Below are 21,005 nucleotides of genomic sequence, written 5' to 3'. Positions count from 1 at the left end.
CAAAACTTTGATATTCTTCTGGTGAAGCCATTGTTTCCTTGGGTTTGGAGGTATGCTTTGGCTCACTTTTGTGTTGAAAGGTAAACTTCATCTTCAGCATTTTAGCAGAGACCTGAAGGTTTTGTGCCAAAATTGACTGATATTTGGAACTGTTCATAATTCCCTCCACCTTGACTAGAGCCCCAGTTCCAGCTGAAGAAAATCAGCCCCAAAGGACAATGCTGCCACCACCATGCTTCACTGTGGGTATGGTGTACCTTTGATGATGCTCAGTGTTGTTGTGCCAAACATACTTTTTGGAATTATGGCCAAAAAGTTCAACCTTAGTCTCATCAGACTATAATACATTTTCCCACATGCTTTTGTCAAACTTGATGTAGAGTTTTGTAAATGTAGCCAGGCTTGGATATTTTTCTTTGTAGGAAAAGGCTTCTGTCTTGCCATCCTACCCCACAGCCCAGACATACGAAGAATACGGGAGATTGTGGTCACATGTAGTATACAACCAATACTTGCCAAAACCTCCTGCAGCTCCTTTAATGTTGCTGTGGTCTCTTGGCAGCATCTTGGATCAGTTTTCTTCTTGTTTTTTCATCAATTTTGGAGAGCCATCTAGTTCTTGGTAATGTCACTGTTGTGTATATTTTCTCCACTTGTTGATGGCTGTCTTCACTATGTTCCATGGTATATATCCAATGCCTGCAAATATTTCTATTTACCTTTCTCCTGACTGATACTTTCCAACAATGAGATATCTTGGATGCTTTGTAAGCTCTTTGTAGACCATGGCTTTTGATGTAAGAGGCAACTGAGTAAATGTCAAAAAAAAGACTATTACAACAGCTAAATTTTATATGGGCTTGATCAGAGTTACTTTAATTGATGGAAAATATGTACTGTCTGGTATTTAACATCAGTTTGAATGTGATTGGTTACTTTTTTTACTAAAAGTTTTAAAGATTTTATATAATATATATCCCAAATCCCTCCCACCCCTCCCCCCTCCCCCACTTCCCAGAGCTGATTACAGGGTTACAAATAAACAATCATAATCTAACTAACTACCCAACTATACAAACAATCAAATCCATAACATACTTTAACTCCTTTTCAAAATAAATATTAACAAATTAAAAACAAAAATAATAATATAATTAAAACATAATACTAAAACTAATATAAATTCAACCATATTAAACTATTAATAATAATCTAAAATTTACTCATAAACTAGATAATACTTTTTAGTCTCATATTTATTCTGAATATAATCTATCCATCTTCTCCAAACCGAGATATATCTTTCTTGTGAATAGTCCTTCAAATAAGGACTATTGTTCTGAACACAGTCACATCCCTACCTATAACAACTTAAAAACTTATAATACCATGGTTGCATATTTTTATTTTTACCCCTAAAAGATTTCAGTTTGTTTTAAAATTGAATTGTACAGCTTACAGATTATATTAAAGGTGGAAGAAATGTAGCCTCAGATGGAAAAAATACTGAACTGATTAATCTTGGTATCATTATTTTTGCAATCTAATGGCTAATAGTTTTACTATATTGGCTAAAGTCTAATGACTTTTGACAACTTTCACCACCAGAATTAAGATACATGTTACATATTGTTTGAAAGCTTTAGTTATAGTGAACAAAACAATCTGGTATAGAAAGGTATGGAAGGTGTCTATGTTGTGTTTTGATTTGTGTTTCAAACAATTGAACCTGGTGCTTCAGATTTCAGTGGTAAACCTGGTATAGTATGTGCCATATTTGTTCTTTTTCTACAGATTGGTAACATAAATATGTGTATGTGCTTTGCATGTCCATCTGTACACCAAGGTGAATTAATTAAGCCCTACAAAAAGGTCAAACAGTGCCTTCCTCTTCCTGATTTTCAGAATTGTTATCATAAAAATAAAGCAGAAATTGTTGTGATGGTAACATTTTAGTAAAATAAATCCAATGATACAAAGCACTTTCCTCTTTTAACTAGTCAGTATGACATGTGGGAGTTTCTGTTCACTTTTCATGTTTGTATGTTTTCCATTTTTATATCATTTTGTAAATAAAATTAAAATGATTTGAAATATTTAACCATTTAAAGTCTTGAACCACTTAAAGCCAGCTTGCCAGCCAACAAGCCCATTATCGTAACCACTGAACCACTGTGTTGCCCTTAAATATTTAGGTATAGTATGTAAATTATTATATTATTATAGTATGAAAATTATTAAAAGTTTAACTGTTATGGCTATTAAAAAATCATTGCTTTGTGACAGCAGTATTTCACAGTTCTAGACTATTGTATTGTCTACACGTAGAATTCTTTACATCTAGAGTTATTTGCAAAATTGGCCTTGGATACTAGTGAACTCTTAGGATTAGCCATCTTATAGTGCAAAATATGTTCCCTTTATGAATATACAGATGTTTCCTTTTTAGGATCCCTGTGTTCTGTGAGGGGTTTCCTGTAAATGAGAAGTAATTTTTTTTCTGTTGAGCAAGTGTTGAACTTTCACTGTGGAGGGTATCCTTTTCAAGATGAATCAGGAAATCATGTGAAGCCATTTCCGTGGCAGATTAATCTGAGGAATCAGCACATGCAGCACTAGTCATTGTCATGACTAGTTCATTTTATAGAATAAAATTCTATAAAATGTGTCAATCTGCTACTGACCAAGCAGAATACTAATGGGTATATGCGATAAACTCATTATTAAATTAAAGTATGATCCAACCACTGAGAATATAGAGTTCATGGGTTTTTTTGTTCTTGTTTTTAATATGGATGAATAAAAATAAAAAGCACCAGAATATAAAAAAGCTCCAAAAGCATCCTTTTTGGAGAGGCTATTTCAAATAGTTGGTGGAAGAACCACTGATAAGGTCATTTCTCTTCCCAAATTAATGATTTATATTAGATACAGATGTATAAGATACTATTGGAGGCTTTTTATCATTTTCTCTCTTACTTCTCATCTTTTTTCGGTCATAGAAAGTTACAGTACTATTTATTTTGAGTTAACAGATATGAATAGCATTTAAATAAATTGATGGTAAAATATCCTCCCTATGGGGAATGACATCAAATGGGATCTTATGTTAGATTTGAAATTGCAATTAAAAGGATTAGTTGATTATTGGTTGATTAATTTGATTCATAAGATGTTTGAATTGTTTCTCCTTCCTAAATTCCTGTTCCTGATTTCAAAATGACCATGTAAAATTCTTTTTAAAAAACAAAACAAAACAAATCTCAGTTGGAAAATACACTAGCTGGCAGAGAGATAAATATATTCAGAGAGATAAATATTTTCAAAAGGTTTAAAACAGAAGTTCACATTTGACAAGAAAAGAAAATAGCATTTTCTGACATATTTCATACTGAATTTCTAAAATATGGAAACTGTAAACTGCGTAAGATGATGTAAATCTTATGCATATTGCATCAATATCTGAAGTTATGGAATTGTTGAGTGTTAGGTTGGTAGCATCCTTGAGACCTTTGTCTTCAGCTCTTTTGTGTCTTGGACAGTCACACTAAATTTTTTCCACAAAAATTAGTGCTGTGCCAAAAGATCTACAAACATTTTTTCAGGAAATGTGGAATTCAAGCTTGTGCCACAATATATCCTTACATTCTCCAGCATGATGACTGAAGAATCCACCAATGGGTTATTTCAGTCCTCCTGCCCAATCAGACTAAGTTGTTAAGTTGTCACGCCCCTCATTGACCGGGACTTGCCAGTTTCATCTTAGTCTTTCGCCCATGAGGACGTGATAACTTGACTCTCTTCATTGAACAGCAGGTCAGACTAGATATTTAAAACATTGGTGGATTCTTCCTGGAGAATAGGAGAATTATAGTTTGGTGGTTCCTTCTCTGGGAGGTTTGGCCATTTTGTTGCTTCCCTTTTACTTTCTCCTTCCTTGTGAGCAGAGTAGTATTCCTCTCCTTGATGGTGGGGGGTGGCTGCTTCTTCCCCTAACTCACTGTTTGCTAAGTTAAATCCTGGGTTAACAGAAGAGTAACCGTGGGGGTGTGTGTGCTCCTTTTGTTTTAGTAAGTAAAAGGTCCGATTTAGTCAATCCCCTTTGGAACAGCAACGCGTTCCTTATAGTGGCCGCCATTTTGAGGCCACGTGGACTCTCTGACCGGGCCCGGTCAGAGCTTTTCACCAGTGGCCACCATTTTGGATTCACTGACCTAATTTCCATTCGAAGTAATTTGGGCCATTAGTCAGCTCTGTTTACAGCACACTGTGTAAATTTAGCAAGAAAGCCTGTTACTTAAAAATTCATTTCTTTCGGCTGCCGCTAAAAGAGGCGAAGCCTCATTTTGCAGCAGCAAACGGATCGTGCCTAACAGCTGTTAGGCGCGACTACTCATTAGTGACTTGAAAAATCAAATTTCTTCTCCTTTTTGCCTTTTCTGGAGTAGGAATATTTAGATTGGATCAGGGATTCGTTTTCTCTTCCCCCCCCCTCAGGCGGAGGTAGTGTTCCTCCCTCTGAATTCAGGGTGTCTGCCATTTTGCCACCAGCTATTCCATTGGGAAACGCCCAGGGCAGGCAGGGACGCCATTTTGGAATTGATCGTTTACAGTTACTTCACAGCTATCACTAATATTGCTTTACCTACATATTTTTCACCCTAATTTGCATTTAAGATTTAGTTTCAGGATCTACTATCCACTTAAAATTATCATATCAGCAATTTTGGTGGAATTATTGCTGAAGCGGAGGTCCTGCTCACCATGCCTTGTCTAAGTTCTGCCACTCTGCATCTAGTGGTTGCCTCCAGGATCCTGACCATTGCCACTATTGTGAGACATGTGTGATTTCATCACCATTTTGACCTCAGGCCTGGTTTACAGTTTGCCCTGTACATTGGTGACGAGCACTTCAGAGCGCCCAGTGTGAGCCCAGGTTTGGCAGTGGACCAACTCACACTTATCCACGTAGAGTCAGTCCCTCTTCGGGAGGGCTCCTGACGTCTCCTGCAGAGCGAGTCAGTTCCAGAGTCTCATCTGGGGTGCATTTCAATCGATATGGCAGAACCCACTGAACCACTGAGCCGGTTTCTGAGGCTCTACAGGTAAGGCCAAAGCAAAATCCAAATACGGCAGAAAGGCTGGCAAGGCAAGCGATAAGCAGGCCGACCAAACACATAGAGCCCTGGAGAAGCAATTCTCCCGGGCCCAACGCTTTTTAGGTGGCTCCATACCACCTGAGACGTGAGCACATTTGCTGTACACATCGAGGGCTTGGTCGCCTATCAGCACAATTCAGCAGTTCTCCACTCAGACCTCTGGTCAAGTGGGTCTACCCCTGTTTGGGAAGACCTTGATTTGCCCGGCCCGTCATCTGCACCCACTGCTACATTCACACCACCGGCTGCGGGGTTACGGCCTCCGCTAGAGTCTTCTTTTTCAGACCAGCTCCAATCATGGATATCGCATGGGGTAATCCAGACCGTGGCATCATCAGGTATCCATCAAGCATCACCAGTTCCAGGGCCTTCTTCGGCACAAATTTCCTCTTCGCGACTCCCATTGGATCCTTCAGGTATGGTTTCCCCATCTCATTCTCCTGAATCTGGGTCTTCTAATGTCTCAGATTATGATGAAGGTGGGGACCACTGGTCTGATTGTGAGGAACCTACACATGAATCTAAGCCCATGGCAGAATTATTCAATGCAGCGCTCTTTCCCTCTTTGCTGCACAGGGCCTGTGCAGCGAGCAAACTCACCTCCATTACATCTCCGACCCCACAGCCTACCTCAGATCAGGACTTTAATCCCCTGTTCGCAGAGCCAGTAGACAAGCACCTCCATATCCCTTGTCCCCCAATATTCCTTAAGAACATTCAAGGACAATGGGAATCTCCAGCTGCTCAACCTTCTCAGGGAGCGTCTGAGCGCAAGATTGTGGACATGGAAAAGAATTTGACTGACCTTTTGGAGGTCCCTAAGGTAGTTGAATCTCTAGCCTCACTGTTCTCTGCAGCCAGCCTTCCGGCGGATATTTCAGATGCCCTTAAGGCAGAGGATAAAAAATCTGAACTTGCTTTACGCAAAGTTCATCTGGCTTCTGCATGGGCAGCAAAGGCTGCAGCTTCCATCTCCTTTTTTGCAAGGATATCTATTACCTGGCTTAGACAATTACAGAATAGGATCCCACTTGAAGACATCAGGGTCCATCAGGATCTGACTAAACTTATTGCCACATCTGAGTATATGGCAGATGTCTCCCTGTACTCGGCCAAACACTCAGCCTGGGCAATGGCTTCCGGCGTAGTCGCTCAGAGGCTACTCTGGCAAACCTTCATTTCGTGGCAGAGGGGGTCGCCCCTTCCACTGCTCCAAATGACTCAGAGGAGACTCCCCCCATTGGTGGCAGACTTACTCTTTTTATCCGCCAATGGGAAAACACGACCATGAACTCCTGGGTTCTGCGCACCATAAGGGAAGGTCTGTCCCTGGAGTTCAGGTCCACTCCATTAGATCATTTTGTCTCTTGCCCAGCCATGAGAAACCCCATAAAAAGAGGGCTCATGGAGGATGCCATTCAACATCTTCTGGGCATCAAAGCCATAGAGGAGGTCCCCTTGACACAGCGGGGATTGGGGTATTACTCCATCCTATTTGTGGTACCAAAATCTTCAGGAGGATGGAGGGCAATCCTCGACCTCAAAGGGCTGAACCTCCACCTTCAATACAGGAGGTTCAAGATGCAGACATTGCATTCCATCCTAAACAGTATCAGGAGAGGAGATCTCTTAACATCAATAGATCTCAAAGAGGCATACCTGCATATTCCTATCCTTCCGCAACATCGCAGGTATCTGCGGTTTTGTTATCTCAACTGCCATTTTCAGTACAGGGCTCTCCCATTCGGCCTTTCCTCTGCCCCCAGGGTCTTCACCAAAATACTAGCAGGTTGGTCCCGTGCGCGTCCAGTGTTATCTGGATGACATACTGATCCAGTCACTGTCAGCAGCAACCGCCCAGTCAGATTTGGCATTCATGATCAGGATTCTACAGACCCACGGGTTCTTAATAAATTTCAAAAAGAGCCAGACGACCCCATTGACCCGTCTGTTACACCTGGGGGCGCTAATAGACACGGACACTTGTCATGTGTATCTGTCGGAGGAGTAGCACAGGAGCATCAGGGACCTGGCACTCAGGGTATGCAGGACCAGGACACCCAGGGTATGCAGGACCAGGACAGTACCACTGGCTCTCCTTTCCCAGCTACTGGGAAAGTTGATATCCTGCATAGCGATAATGTCATGGACCCAACTACATGCTCGGGCCCTCCAGTGGTTTCTGCTCCCGTATCAAAGGCAACACACCAGGACCTCCAACCAGTTGGTGCGCGTCCCTCGTCAGGTGTGTCTCTCAGCTGGTGGGCTTCCTTGGCCATTCACAAGGGGACTCTATTCAAAGAGGCCAGTTGCATCAGTGTGACCACAGACGCAAGTCTCTTTGGTTGGGGTGCTCACCTCCAAACCCAGATGGCTCAGGGTCAGTGGTCACGGACAGACCTGAGGCACAGCATAAATTGGTTGGAGCTCAGAGCGATCCACCTAACTCTCAAACATTTCCACATGGAAGTCAGGGGGCAACATGTGCTGGTCCTGACAGACAACGTGGCGGCAAAAGGCCACGTCAATCGGCAGGGGGGTACCCGGTCAAAGTCCCTCATGACAGAGGCTCGAGCATTGAGTTCCTGGGCAGAGAAACACCTGTTCACCATCAGGGCAGAACACATTTCGGGGGAGGCGAATCGACAGGCAGACTTCCTCAGCAGGTCAATAGTAGACCATTCGGAGTGGAAATTACATCCGGATGTCTTCAGAGATAACGGTCAGATTTGGTCGTCCGATAGTGGACCTGTTCACCTTGCTGGGGAACACACACTGCCCAGGTTTTTCTCTCGGTTTCCTTCATGGGGACCAGAGGGAGCGGATGCCCTATGCAGCCAATGGCTGCCAGGCCTCTTGTATGCTTTCCCCCCACTGCCTCTGTTGCCAGCAGTCATCAAGAAGATCCTGGAGGAGCAAGCGGAGGTAATATTTGTTGCTCCTCATTGGCCCAGAAGATGCTCCTCATTGGCCCATGGTTTGCAGACCTGGTGAACCTCTCCGTCTCCGCTCCGTGGCGGATTCCAGACAACCGCATTCGGTTGACACGGGGATCTTCAGCATCCAGATCCCCAATGGCTTCAGTTGACCGCCTGGCATTTGAACGCCGCACCCTGATTTGGGAGTCTTATTCGTCAGGGGTGATCGATATGATTCAGGCTGCCAGGAGACCGGCGACTAACCATATCTACAACCATACGTGGAAGAACTTTTGTCGTTGGTGCGACAGGAATCACGTGAGTCTGTCACAGGTAACCATTCCCAAGGTGTTAGAATACTTATTGGAAGGTGTCAACAAGGGGTTGTCACCCAACACTAGTAGACAACTAGAAGCTCTTTCCATGGTACTTTCTTGGGACTCTTCAGAATCTTTGTCTTGACACCCGACCATCAGGTTTTTCCTCAAGGGAGTCACTAATAGTAGACCCCCTGGGATTCATAGGTATCCCTCTTGGGATCTACCCCGAGTTCTACAAGCACTAAACTTCTCCCTTCGAACCACTTAGAACATGTTCCTTGTGGTACCTGTTGCTTAAGATCTCATTCCTGATAGCTATTACTTCGGCCAGACGTATATCGGAATTGGCTGCCTTATCGATCAGGAAGGATCTGTGCATGTTTCATGAGGACAGGGTGGTTCTTAGATTAGATCCCTTGTTCATTCCAAAAATAAACACAGTGTTCCATAGGGCACAAGAGGTTATTCTCCCGGACTTCTGTCCTCACCTGTTGCGTGACTTGGAACTGCAATGGCACTCGCTAGACGTAAGGAGAGCCTTGCGCTGTTACATCAAATGCACGGCACCTTTCCATAAGTCAGAAGCCTTGTTCGTATCCTTTCAGCCCTCTTCGATGGGCCAAAAGGTGTCCGCTTCCACCATAGGTAGGTGGATCAGGGCTTGTATCGCAGTCGCCTACGCGTCTCTTGCTCTACCCATTCCTAGTCATGTGACGGCTCACTCCATATGCAGTGCTGCCACAACTGCAGCGTGGGCAACTCAAGCATCTATTGAGGATATTTGCAGGGCAGTGACATGGTCCTCGCCTTCCCCTTTTATTAGACATTACCACTTGGACAAGTTTGCATTGGCTGAGGCCACCTTCGGTAGACGTATTCTACAGCAGGTAGTGACACAATTGTCAATTCACAATGAAGTCAGAAAGCAGGGTGTGCTCTTTCTCTTGTATAAAAAGGGCAATGCTGCAAACTTTTTTATTCACATTTCTTCTTTTGGAAAAGAGTGGAGGTAAGGCCCCACTTCAGGACAGCATAAACAAATATAATTCATCCTATTTGCTAGGTCTTGCATTCTTACAGTGCCTACTGAACCATGTGATGGGGTTTAATTTTGCAACATTGTTTGGAAGTTGGGTTATTCTGAGTACAAAGAATTGGCTTTATATGAAGTAAGGGGAAAAGATTGTTGGGAGACAGACAGGCTATACAAAAGGCCAAGGAAGCTGGGACCAGACCAAGGAAAGCTGGACAAAGCCTGTCTGTATATAGGGAGCACTAGGTCAGTGATACAGACCCTTGCTTTGTGCTCTCCATCACCTACACAGACATTTGAAAATTGGCAAGACTTCCACTAGTTTTCCCATCTGGAAAGCCTCTAGAATGCACCCTTTTGATTTCCAAAGAACAGAGTGAAGTGCTGAAATGTGTTGACACATAAAAAGAAACCCCTTTAAGTAGTTGCTCTTCCTCTGAGTTTTCACATAAGGCATTGGCTGTTTATTTGTGCCTGGACAGCAGAAGAAGGCAGTGGGTAATTTCTGTCCTCATCTTGCAAACAGAAGGGAAGATTTCAGTCAGTTCTGCCTGGATCATAGCTTCTACAAGAGATTTGGTAAAAGCTCCCATTGGTAAGATGGCATTCTGTAGGGGTAAATTTGATACTTTTGAGAAATGCTTGATTTGATATGTCTATATAGAAGATGATTCAGTTTGAAATTTAGTCATATCTATATTTTTGGACGCAGTGTTTATCTGAGCTTTTTGACTCTGCATGGATTTGGGAATTGCAGAAGACTTACCGCTGTAAAATAAATACCATATGAAGAGTCAGGATGTATCTAATTTTATTACTTGTTAGATAAAGCATATTTAAAGAAGTAACTTTAATGAGGGCCTAATGCAGTGTCCATGAAACAGTTATAAAGAGCTGTCTAGGCTTTGTAAAAAAGCTAAACATCTTGCTAAATAATGACGATGAAAAAAATGATGGATTGTGTGGGAGAGTGAATTCTTTGTGTTTGGGAACATATAACAAATTGGGGCAAATTTGTGGGTTGGCATGAAGCTGCTGAGTATGATTAAAGCAAAATATGTCCTTGGACGCCTAAAGTGAAATCCTGACGGTTGAGATTGATAGTGGGAGGGCAATATTCTGTATCTTTTTAAAACAGATTTTGTCAGAAGAAGCTAACTGACTTTTAAAATATGTGATTAGCAGGCATCGTTCATGCAAAACACCCATATCCTATCCACATACTTCCTACCCCCTCCCACCCCAGAATGCTACTAATATGCAAACAACAGAGGAAACACTGTTAGACCTCCACACAGAAAACTGCAAAAAAAATATGACTGTATACAAACAACAGAGGAATCTCATTTTCTGTTCATCCATTTCTTCATGAAGTATGCACTGTGTGCAGAAATAAGCATTATCAGACTGCATTTACAATAGCTAGTTCATCTGGGAGCCGCTTTGAGGATCTCAGTGTTTATATATCCAATTGTTATAAACAAAACTTTTGGCACACATTGTTCTTTCATTTTATTCTAAATATTATTACTGAATGGACAAACTCCTTGCTGCCTCTTTAATGCACAGTTCAATGGCTATATTGAGGGAGAGGTGACAAGGGAGTTCTCCTGATATTCAACTCTTAGATATCCAGTGTATTTTTATAGAGATTTGTGCTCATGACCTAATCAGGCTATTTCCAAGAATTATTGGAGAAGGTCTGTGAAAGTTGCACAGAATTGCTCTGTGAGGGAGATGGGTGGCTTCCAAATGTGATAAACAAACAAACAATGTAGCAGCTATATGTGAACCTTCCACAGTAGAATTGTAGTCAATTTTTGTAGAATGTGCTATTTCCAGTTTTTGCCTCTCATTGAAAGATTCGTTCTAGATGCATATTAAATGAAAGCATTGATGTGTGTAAGGGAGATAAATGAATCATTATGTCCTCCAAAGTTGTTTTTACATTCAGGATAAAAAGTCTCAATGTTTTAATCTTGGAGCACTTTTTTCAGAGTTAATTTAAACACACATGTACATTTCTAGTACTTCACCTATACTGCTGGATAACCTCAGACAGGATCTACATAACGAGTAGTAAATAAATCTTGCAGATAAGAGTAATTCCCAGGCTCATTTGAGCACAGAAACATCTCAACTACATTTTTAGGATTGACTGGTAATAATATTCATCGTAGAACAACTTTTTTTTTTTTTAGGAGAAACCATATAAGCAACAGCCCTATGTTCCCCCCCCCTACTATATGTATTTGTTTTTAAAAAGTACTTATATACCAGGTATATTGATGATTATTCTTCTCTTCATCTTGTGAGACGATATCTTTTTGTACACTTGAATAGGAGAAAGAGACTTGCAGTAACTGTCTGTTTTTGTCAGCAGCTGAGCATCTTCTAAAAGTCACATAACTCTGTTCAACGGTACACATATTGTGTATTTGTCTGGATTCTGCTTGAAACAAAAGCCTTCCACAAGTTTGTTTTTAAGTTCTATGCTGCTGCCTTCCTTGGAACACCCAATTATTTTCTTCAAGCTGTCTGATGTATAGTTTATTTTTTTTACCAAAAAATAGCAGCCCCACATGATGCTGTTATGGAAAGCAACATATGCACAGATTGAATGTGTGTAGAAATGAGTCTTTCTGCATAAATCTAAATTGTTCACTTTTTGCATGGACAGATGTACACAGACGGGCGCTAAGAGAGGGTACAAAATTGCAATTACTGAATAAGTAGACAGATTTATTTTCATGATTATAACTGGACAGTGCTGTAGCTTTTTTAGACTTGATTTTACACATACAGATTGTCATGCAGCTGGGACTGCTTGCAAATACACTGCTGGGATTACAGAATAGGGAAGGATAACCTATCACAAGAAGTTCCAAACTCAGAATTCTTATTGTTTATTTTATTTCCGCTGGCCAATCACATTTTTTTTTTGACAGAAAATGGAAGAAGACATAACGGGACTCTTTTAAGTTTCCTGTACTATTCCACCTGCTTGGTTTCAGGAAAGAAAGCCTAATTCTTCCAGTTGTCCACAAATCCCAGAGATTTAATTAAGGACTTTGGGGGATGGGGTGCGCTTCTTATCAACTCAAAGAGTTTGCTTAATGTCAAATTGTTATGGTACCGTAAGCCTGAATATTCCTCTGCAATCCTAACTCCCTCCAGTGTATATTTATTTTATTTATATCTTTGGTTCTTTGTGTAATTCAAGGTGGCATCCATAATGCTTCCTCCCCACAACAGTAACCCTGTGAGCTGGATTGGGCTGAGGAAATCAGAGAACAGGTGGTCCAAAGTCATCCAGATGGTTTCTGTACCAGAAGAAAGACTGGAATTCATAGTCTCTCTTTTAGTTCAGCATTTTAACCACTAAACTAAGCTGGCTCTCATCTTGAGGAACATTTCTATGTGAATATTTATTACAGACATTTGAATGCAACAAGAGTTCTGTCACAGTAGCTCATCATTTAAAAAGTAATAGTACAGTAACAACCAAAACAGTAACTATAGCCACAAATCTTTATAATAATCCCTGAAAGCCAAAAAGCAATGTAAAATATAGTGAAATATTAACCTAAAATTAGTCAGATAATATTCAAAAATAGATCAAAAAATAATTAAGCCAAAAATAAATCTTTAAAGAAACATCTTTAAGTATTAATGATAGTAACAACAACAGTAACAACAATGCTAAATACATTTCTCGAGGGAGAAGTCTGTACATGAAAAGCTTCTTCTTGCATATATAAACTTTACAGGCAAGTTTCTAAATAGTTCCTGAAGGTACAAGTATTCCATCAAGTAATTCAATGCCAAGTTGCTATAGAAGTTAAAACCAATTGAAAATATGCAGAAAACAAGAGGCAGCTAGAGCACTGATACAACATTGGCATGACATCTTCCCAAAACCAAAAAGTCTCTCACCTGATGACTAGCAACCGTCTGAATGAACTGAATACTCAAAAGCTTTGCTTTTGCTTTGATACCCAATCAGATGTCCATAAATTCAGAATTTCTCTGTAAAAATGGCAGTGAGGTAGGATCAAAAATTCTTTATACAGACACACACACACACACACACACACACACACACACACACACACACTTTCTTCCCTCTCTGCCCATCCTCCACTCTACCCATGCATTTTTTCCCCTTTACTTTGGAAGGAAAAATACTGACCAACAGCCAATATTTCTTTTCTGTTGCTATTTGGCTAGGGAAAGAGAAATTAAATCTGGTGTTCCAAAGCAATGTTGTGTGTATTGTGTGCTTGGAAGAGTGTCCAGCAGCCATGCTGAAGTAAAAATGGAAGTTTGTTATGGAATTTCCACACGGGGCTTCTGTGACAGGTTGCAAGCTACCCTGGGCCTGTGTGTTCTCACAATACCAGCAATGTTGGAATGCGGTTGACCTGATTTACAGCATTTTTGACTCAGCCTTGTATAGTTGAAACCACCATGAAACTGGGTGGGGTTGTTTCTTTGAGGTAGAGTGGCTTCATTTGAAAGGAACTTTTTAAATGAAGGAATTCTTTCTCATCCTTCATCCCAGCTGCCAAATTTTGGGTCCTTAAAGGAAAATGGTAGCTTGAGAGCTCTGCAACTCCCGTTCAATAGCTCAGGCAAAATAAGTGGATAAATATTTTGTCAAATTCTCCTTGTTGTCATTACTTCTTCGCCTGCCTGCTTTTTTCACTGAAGTCTGATCACCTTCGAAATGTTTCTGATGTTTAGAGAAATTAAAATAATAATGTTGAAATGACCTTAGGACAGAATGTAAGGTATGTATCCAGTGTATTCTGGGAGAGCAATTGCTAGTCAATGTACTTTATGCAATGCTGAACTGGATGGATGAAATATTTTACTTGTAAATTTCCTTATGTGTTAGAGGTAGTTAGAAAAGGCAGTCATTTAGCTTACTAAGTAAGGCCAACCATAGATGAAAAATGAAAAGAGAAGCTATTGAACTTTATTAAAATCTAAATTTTAATCTCTGTCTTTGTCCTCACTGGTGGAAAGTCTGGAAATTCTTAATTGTGGCTCATTCTTCAAGAGCATCCCATATACCTGTTCCACTTCTTCTGTTCCTCCAATTTGTTTATGAAAGGAGCATGAACCTATAGCATTAGCACTTTCCAGTTGAGGTAAAGAAACCAAATCATTGCCAGAAGTTCAGATTCCAAAGGTGGGTTCTGTTTATGGGGAAGAAGAGATCCTACTTCACCAGGGAAGCTCTAAGATAGTGGAATATATCCATGGTCACATTGACCTAGTGGAATCTTTCATGAATGCCTGACTTATATGGAGTCCTGAACACCTGGTAATGAACAGCAGTATTGTGCATAAGAGCAGAACTGAGTCATGTGCAGCACATACCATTCTAATGAGTAATACTGTCAGGCTACTGTGATAATGAGACTTAAGTGCCTTAGTATTATGCCTTTCTTTCCCTGCAGCCCACTCTTAGAGCTGGGGATAGTACTGTAGCTGGTCAGAGAAGAGCTGGCCCCAAGTCTCCCAGCTGTAATGGACACAGCCAAAAGCTATTAATGCACAGCTGCTTGTAATCAACTTGGAGCAATGCCCAGCCATGTTTCTTTTTTTTTTTTTTTGCAACTTGTTCCTTCCACAAGTTGCATAGGAACATTGTAAGACGATGAGCTGGAAGTCTAATTGGTTTGTTTCAATACTCCACTCCTGCTGAAGGGAATGCAGCCTGGTAAGAGAATCCATAAGGCTGCTTTCTTTTGCATGGCACTTTGTCCCATTGTGACCAAGTGTAGTATGCAATTATATTCTATAATTGCCATAATGGGAATGATGGTTATGGATCTGAAAAAAGGCTGTTGGCTCCACTTGTATATATTGGACCCCCCAATTGTATGTCTTCTTTTGACACACACAGGATGGTTTTCACAGTGCTTTGGTACTAGGGCTATACCTGGCATTAGCTTGAGTAGATGCTGCTTCTGCCATGAGAATTGTCTTTCCTGTTTTCTCTAATGCAGCATCCTGTATGCCTTTCTGACTTGGATAATCCCATTGTTCCCACCTCTGCCAGCAGAGCAGATTTAGTTGTTCAGGAAGCTGGAGGAAGAGATGTGATTGACACATCAGCTATATCCATTCTTCTGTTGACTGAATATAATTGGAAATAATATTATAGGTTCAAGTGCTTTGCTATCCCTACAGATTCCCTTGCTTCTGGTGCAACTGGATTCACAGCCTACTTCTTCCATCATTTCCTGCCTCTTCCTTTCTCAAATCTGCCATCTATATTACAATGTCTGTATATTTCAATGACCCCAGCAGAAGTATCTGTAGGACAATATATGATGAATTATGTCTTGAGAGTGTAGCAATATGCTGTCAGGAACTTGAGTATTTTCTGATCCTAGAGTGTTAGCTGGATAGAAGCTATGTGACAATCTTGAGGTTTACTTGCTTTAAAATGTGAATCTACAAAATGGTACTTGTATTATTTTAGAAATGCTTGAACAATGGTTTTGGTTGATTCGGAAAGACATGAGCCAGTTTCATTACGTCTATCCTAACAGACAGTTTAGAATGAATGTTATAAGCAAAATATTTATATTACTGTTGGTCCCTAAATTCTGCAGAATGGTTTTACAGAGACAGCATTTGGTTGCTAAAACTCATCTAGTTGGTGGATTTTACCAACATTGTTGATGCATAAGGGTAGTATAAACGTAGACAGTGTATGAATTTGCCTTTCAGGCAGGGCATGAAGTATGTTTCTTTCCAACCATCATAAGCAATACTATTGTTGAATTGCAACAGTACAGGTTCCACAACATTCCATTATCTTCCTTGTTACCTTGGAATGTTTTTTTTTTTTTACCGATGAAGGCCTGAATAGATTTCCCAAGCTGCAGCTGCTAAGATAATTGGGATGTTTGAAATCTAAGCAGTATTGAGTGTTCAATACTGCTATATTCTGTTCCCAGGAAATTTTAAGGGTGTGTTTGAATGTCATTCTACAACCGTCTCTGAAAAAATATTGCTTTTTCTGTCATTCTTTCAGCAGAAGCCTAGGAAGGCCATTCCTCAAGTCGGAGAAGATTCTCAAAATGGTCATCTCCCACCTGGCTGGCAAAGTTACATGTCTCCTCAGGGGCGAAGATACTATGTGAACACCTTCACCAATGGTAAGCTATTTTTTTTACATGCTAGTTTTATTTGTTTAGAAAACCCTCCTCATTTCCCCTAACATCAAAAGTAGAGATAACGTACCTTAACAATATGAACAGTAGCCAAACACTTTCTTGTACAATCCATAAAATAACTGTGCTCCTTGGCTGGTCATTGTAGACAACCTGATTATCTGCCTTTCTCCAGATTTCTCGTATTTATTCCCAGCATAAAATCACGCATCTCAATTTTTTGCCAAAGAAGATGATCTCTTCCGTTCTCTTACCAGACATTCTCCGTACAATTTGGGGACAGAAATGTTTTGAAAATGTTCTACTTTCCATCTCATTTGTGCTAAACTTCTTCTGGGTCATGCCATTCTAGCAGTCAGTTTACTAGTTTCCAGAAGTAAATCCTTTAAACCAGAAATTGTTTGAGCTGTCCTTGGGCACCTGACTAGGAAACAAGCCTGTTTTTTGCCAAAACTCTAGGTATGGGACATTCTGAACCACAGCTGATTCAGAGAATTTACTTCTGGAAACTTTTAAAAACTGCCTGCCAGAATGGTACATACCAGAAGAGATCAGTACAGTCTTAACAGCCAAACTACAAAATATTCCATTCTCAAACTGGTGAATTTTGTATGTCTTGCTTTGTTCCCTCCCAAAAATAAAGAGTTTTTACTGGGATTGGGAATTGAATGTAGACAGTAAGAATGAAGGCGCAAAGCAACCAATGCTGAAAGCCATTTTGAACAGAGGTGACCTCAGTTGAGCAGCCTACCCCAAAGAGGCTCATATTTTTGAATTTCTGCTCCCTTTTTAAATTTCTCTCACATCCTTGAAAGCCCAAATATCTTTATTCTACTGCAAATGATAATTAAATGTATGCACTCATAGTTATGAACATTTCATTAACAAGTTAATTCAACAAGAAAATGGATCATATTTGGATGAGTTTCTTACCGATTGTCCATAACCTACTACCACAATGGGCACCAGAATTTCTGTTGCTAAGTAAGGTGGTTGTTCAGTCAATTGCCCCCATTTTTGCAACCATCACTGCAGTTGTTAAGTGAATCATGTGGTTGTTAAGTCAGTCTTGCTTCCCCAACTTGTTGGAAGTTGGCTGGGAAAGTCTCAAATGGTAATCACATGAATCCCCCCCCCCCAGGATGCTGCAAATGTCATAAATACATGCCAGTTGCCAAGCGCCTGAATTTTGATCACATGACCATGAGGATGTTGCGACAGTTGAGGATAAGCTCTTTTTTCATTCCCGCTCTAACTTTGAACAATCACTGAATGAATGTTTGTCAGTTGATGACTTGTATTCTGCATCATAGCAGGTGGTAACATCTAGCCAACTTTGGTTGAAAAGCTAAGCAGGACCAGGTTCGTTTAGAACTTAAATGCAAGGCTGTGAAAAAGTCCAAGACTGAGAAATCAGAAGGCAGTGGCAAATAACTTCCACGTAATTTCTGAGAAAATGTATTGGCCATCTCCATACAGCTATCAGGAGTCAAACTCAATTCAAGGAAGGCTATTTATTTTGTATTGTGCATTTGGATATCTGAGAATTGAATGTTACATTTTCTGCGTTGCTATGCATGTAAATATGTAAGTAGTTTTGAAATTATGAAAATATTCAGCATAAATCAAGCTTAACTAAATCTGCTGCACCTAAAACAGCCATAATAATTATGTGACATTCTACCGATTTCCTGTTTAGAGTCAGACCTGGGAAATATTTAGGGCTTAAATTTCAGCTCTCTAGTGACCAAATAATTTGGATGTCCTTAAATGAAAATATAAATCATTTTTGAAAGGATAACTCCTGGGGAGAGCAAACATATAGTTCAGAGGTTCTAAGCAAATGAAAAACAGCCTGAAATAACTGGTTAAAAAAGAATTTAGGAATGTTTTCCTAACGTTTTACACCATAATGGGCAGTGGTGAAAAACTTTGTAATTGTTTAATTCCTTTCTTTCTTTTTCCTTGGGTTCACAGTTCATCTGTAATCATGTCTCTTAGCTTTTTGCAGGTAAAGAAGCAGTTTTTGTTTTTCCCTGGAAAGTTAAAACATTTCATCACTTTCCTATTATAAAAATGGGGAAACAGAAGTTCTGTTTGCTGCAAGGCAGGGAAATTAATGAAGGGATTAAGGCAACAAAGTGATGGAAGAAGTTGCAGGTAGGATCATGCAAAACCTTTCAGCAAAATGTTTATACACGAGGGAGTAAATATGAAACAGTACTTTTGAATCATTAAAGCATGTGCTTCTTTTCCTAGATTTCAGCATAGCAAAGTGGTGTGCATGCTTATGGGGAGACTTATTTCCAAAACAGCAACGTGGATTTGGAAAAATATATGGTTGCTATATTGAGTAGGAAAAAAAGAGCTTTGTATGTGCTCCCTCATGTTTGAAGCACATTGCTTCAAGGGTTTGCATTGTATGTACAGTCTACAAGTATTCCTTGATTTACAGTTACTCATTCAGCAACCATTTGAAATTATGATGGCGCTGAATGAAGGGCCTTATAAACTGGACCCAAAGTTATGGCTGTTGCATTGCTCCCGTGGTTATGTGATCATATTTTGGGTGCTTGGCAATCCACCTACCCTTATGATCGACCACAGGGACACTGCCTATCATTCCCCCATCCCACATCACTGAATCCTTTGAACTTACCTCTCACCTGGCTGGTCCCCATAGTCCTTGGACCTGCTTCCTGCTTTGCTGGGTCTCACACACTTGGGTCTCCCCTGCCCCATCATGCCTCCCTCATGATAAATACAACACTAATATCAGTAAATGGATTTTGTATTTTTCAACATCAGAAATATCTCTTAATTTCACAGATTTATAGCTCTCTTGAAAAAACATGTGATCATACGATGTCTCACAGTCCCAGACACACTGCAGAAAAGAAACCACCTCTGCATATCTCTTCACATTGCTATTAATGTGTGGGACAGTTTTGCTGTTAAATAAAGTGGACAGCTGGTTTGGTGTAGCATTTAAGACATCAGACTAGAGTCCTACCACAGACACACACACCCAGGACAAAGCCATCCGTGTGACTTGGTCCAATCACTTTCTCTCTGCCTTATGAAGGAAGCGGTGTCAAACCACTTCTGAAAAACCTTGCCAAGAAAACTGTGGGGATTTGTCCAGGCAGTGTCTGAGAATTGGACGCAATTAAACGGAAGGAAAAAAGTGGGAGACATCTATTCTGCAGACTAGACCATGTAACATCTATGAGTCTGATCCTTATCCATTTTCACATTATACGCAGATATATTCATTTTTATTTTCCTTCTCTCATTGAAAATGGGTGTGGATTGAACAAATTCTTCTATTTGAAATAATAATAATACTGCTATTACTACTCTTTTTTTTCTCCTTCCCCCCCTCTTTTTCTTCCCAAGGCATCTAGTAAAAGCTAAACAGTTAAGAGCTGATCAGTACATGAATGAGAGCCCACTAGAAAAATCCAGGACTATAGGCTAGACTAGAAAGAAAAAATAATTGAAATAAAACCATGGGAAATCACTTCCATATTATTGCAAAGAAAACTACATCCATGTTGTCAGGCAGTGAAAAATAATAAGAAAGGGGAAAAGCAGGAAACAAAATCAAAATATGGCAGTTATTCTAGTTTAATGTCATCTATGATAAAGAAACTACTCAAGCATGGCTTCATAGAAAATACAGTGCACAAGTCAGTAGGATGAATTACAGTTTGAGGGTAAATTATCATTAGACATTAAAGACTAAAGTTAGAATCAAACCAGGTACTGAAGTTTCCACTTAAAAGGGGGGCAGTGTCAACAGTTGAACTGAAATAAGAAAAGTGTGGTATCGAAATGTTTTGCAACTATACTATATTGTTGAAATATCATCTATCCCGTAGAATAAAGGATATTTCGTAATTACAAGTTCCTTTTGCATCAGTGCAAGCAAAAAATCTAATACATCCTTTTTTGGATTTTCCCTCTTTATGAAATATTTATTTTTATTGTATATCTTAATCAGATTCCATTCTGCAAAATTAAGTGTCATACACAAGCAAGATTTTTTTTTTAACATGAGACAAATCCCTAATCCCCATTTTATGTGAAAATTCTGCTTTGTGGACTATCTTTAGGTGTATCTTGGAAAGTCTGGGATTTCACCCAGCCTTGCAACAACCAGATTAATAGTGTCTCAAATTTTAGGGAAGCCTATTATATATTATCGATACATAAATATTTAGATGTTCCTTCTCATAGGAATAGAATAAAATGAAATATTAGCTTTTATAAATCTAACTCTTCCTATTCTAAGCAAATATAACTTCACATCAAATGTAAAGGAGAAATGTTTTGATTAATTTGATTAGTGATTAGTTTTTTACTTTCTTCTGTAA

The 21,005-nt window shown here is 39.9% G+C and overlaps 1 protein-coding gene across 6 annotated transcripts in view; it reads left to right on the top strand.

The window, feature by feature from the left end:
- The window catches only part of GAS7 (growth arrest specific 7), a 145,064-nt gene that overhangs the window by 59,893 nt on the left and 64,166 nt on the right, over positions 1 to 21,005 (top strand). For 3 of the 6 annotated variants that reach the window (XM_039327949.1, XM_039327954.1, XM_039327951.1), the window contains exon 2: positions 16,488 to 16,611. In XM_039327949.1, coding sequence (XP_039183883.1) covers positions 16,488 to 16,611 — 124 coding nt within the window. Of the gene's footprint in view, positions 1 to 9,891; positions 10,026 to 16,487; positions 16,612 to 21,005 lie in introns of those variants that run through there. The other 3 variants (XM_039327950.1, XM_039327952.1, XM_039327953.1) reach the window with 2 other exon arrangements.

Source organism: Crotalus tigris, unplaced genomic scaffold, assembly GCF_016545835.1.
Source record: "Crotalus tigris isolate CLP2741 ecotype Arizona unplaced genomic scaffold, ASM1654583v1 scf7180000024370.6872682, whole genome shotgun sequence".
Lineage (NCBI taxonomy): Eukaryota > Metazoa > Chordata > Lepidosauria > Squamata > Viperidae > Crotalus > Crotalus tigris.
The sequence above is the reverse complement of the archived record's forward strand: the minus strand, read 5'-3'. Positions and strand labels throughout refer to the sequence as shown.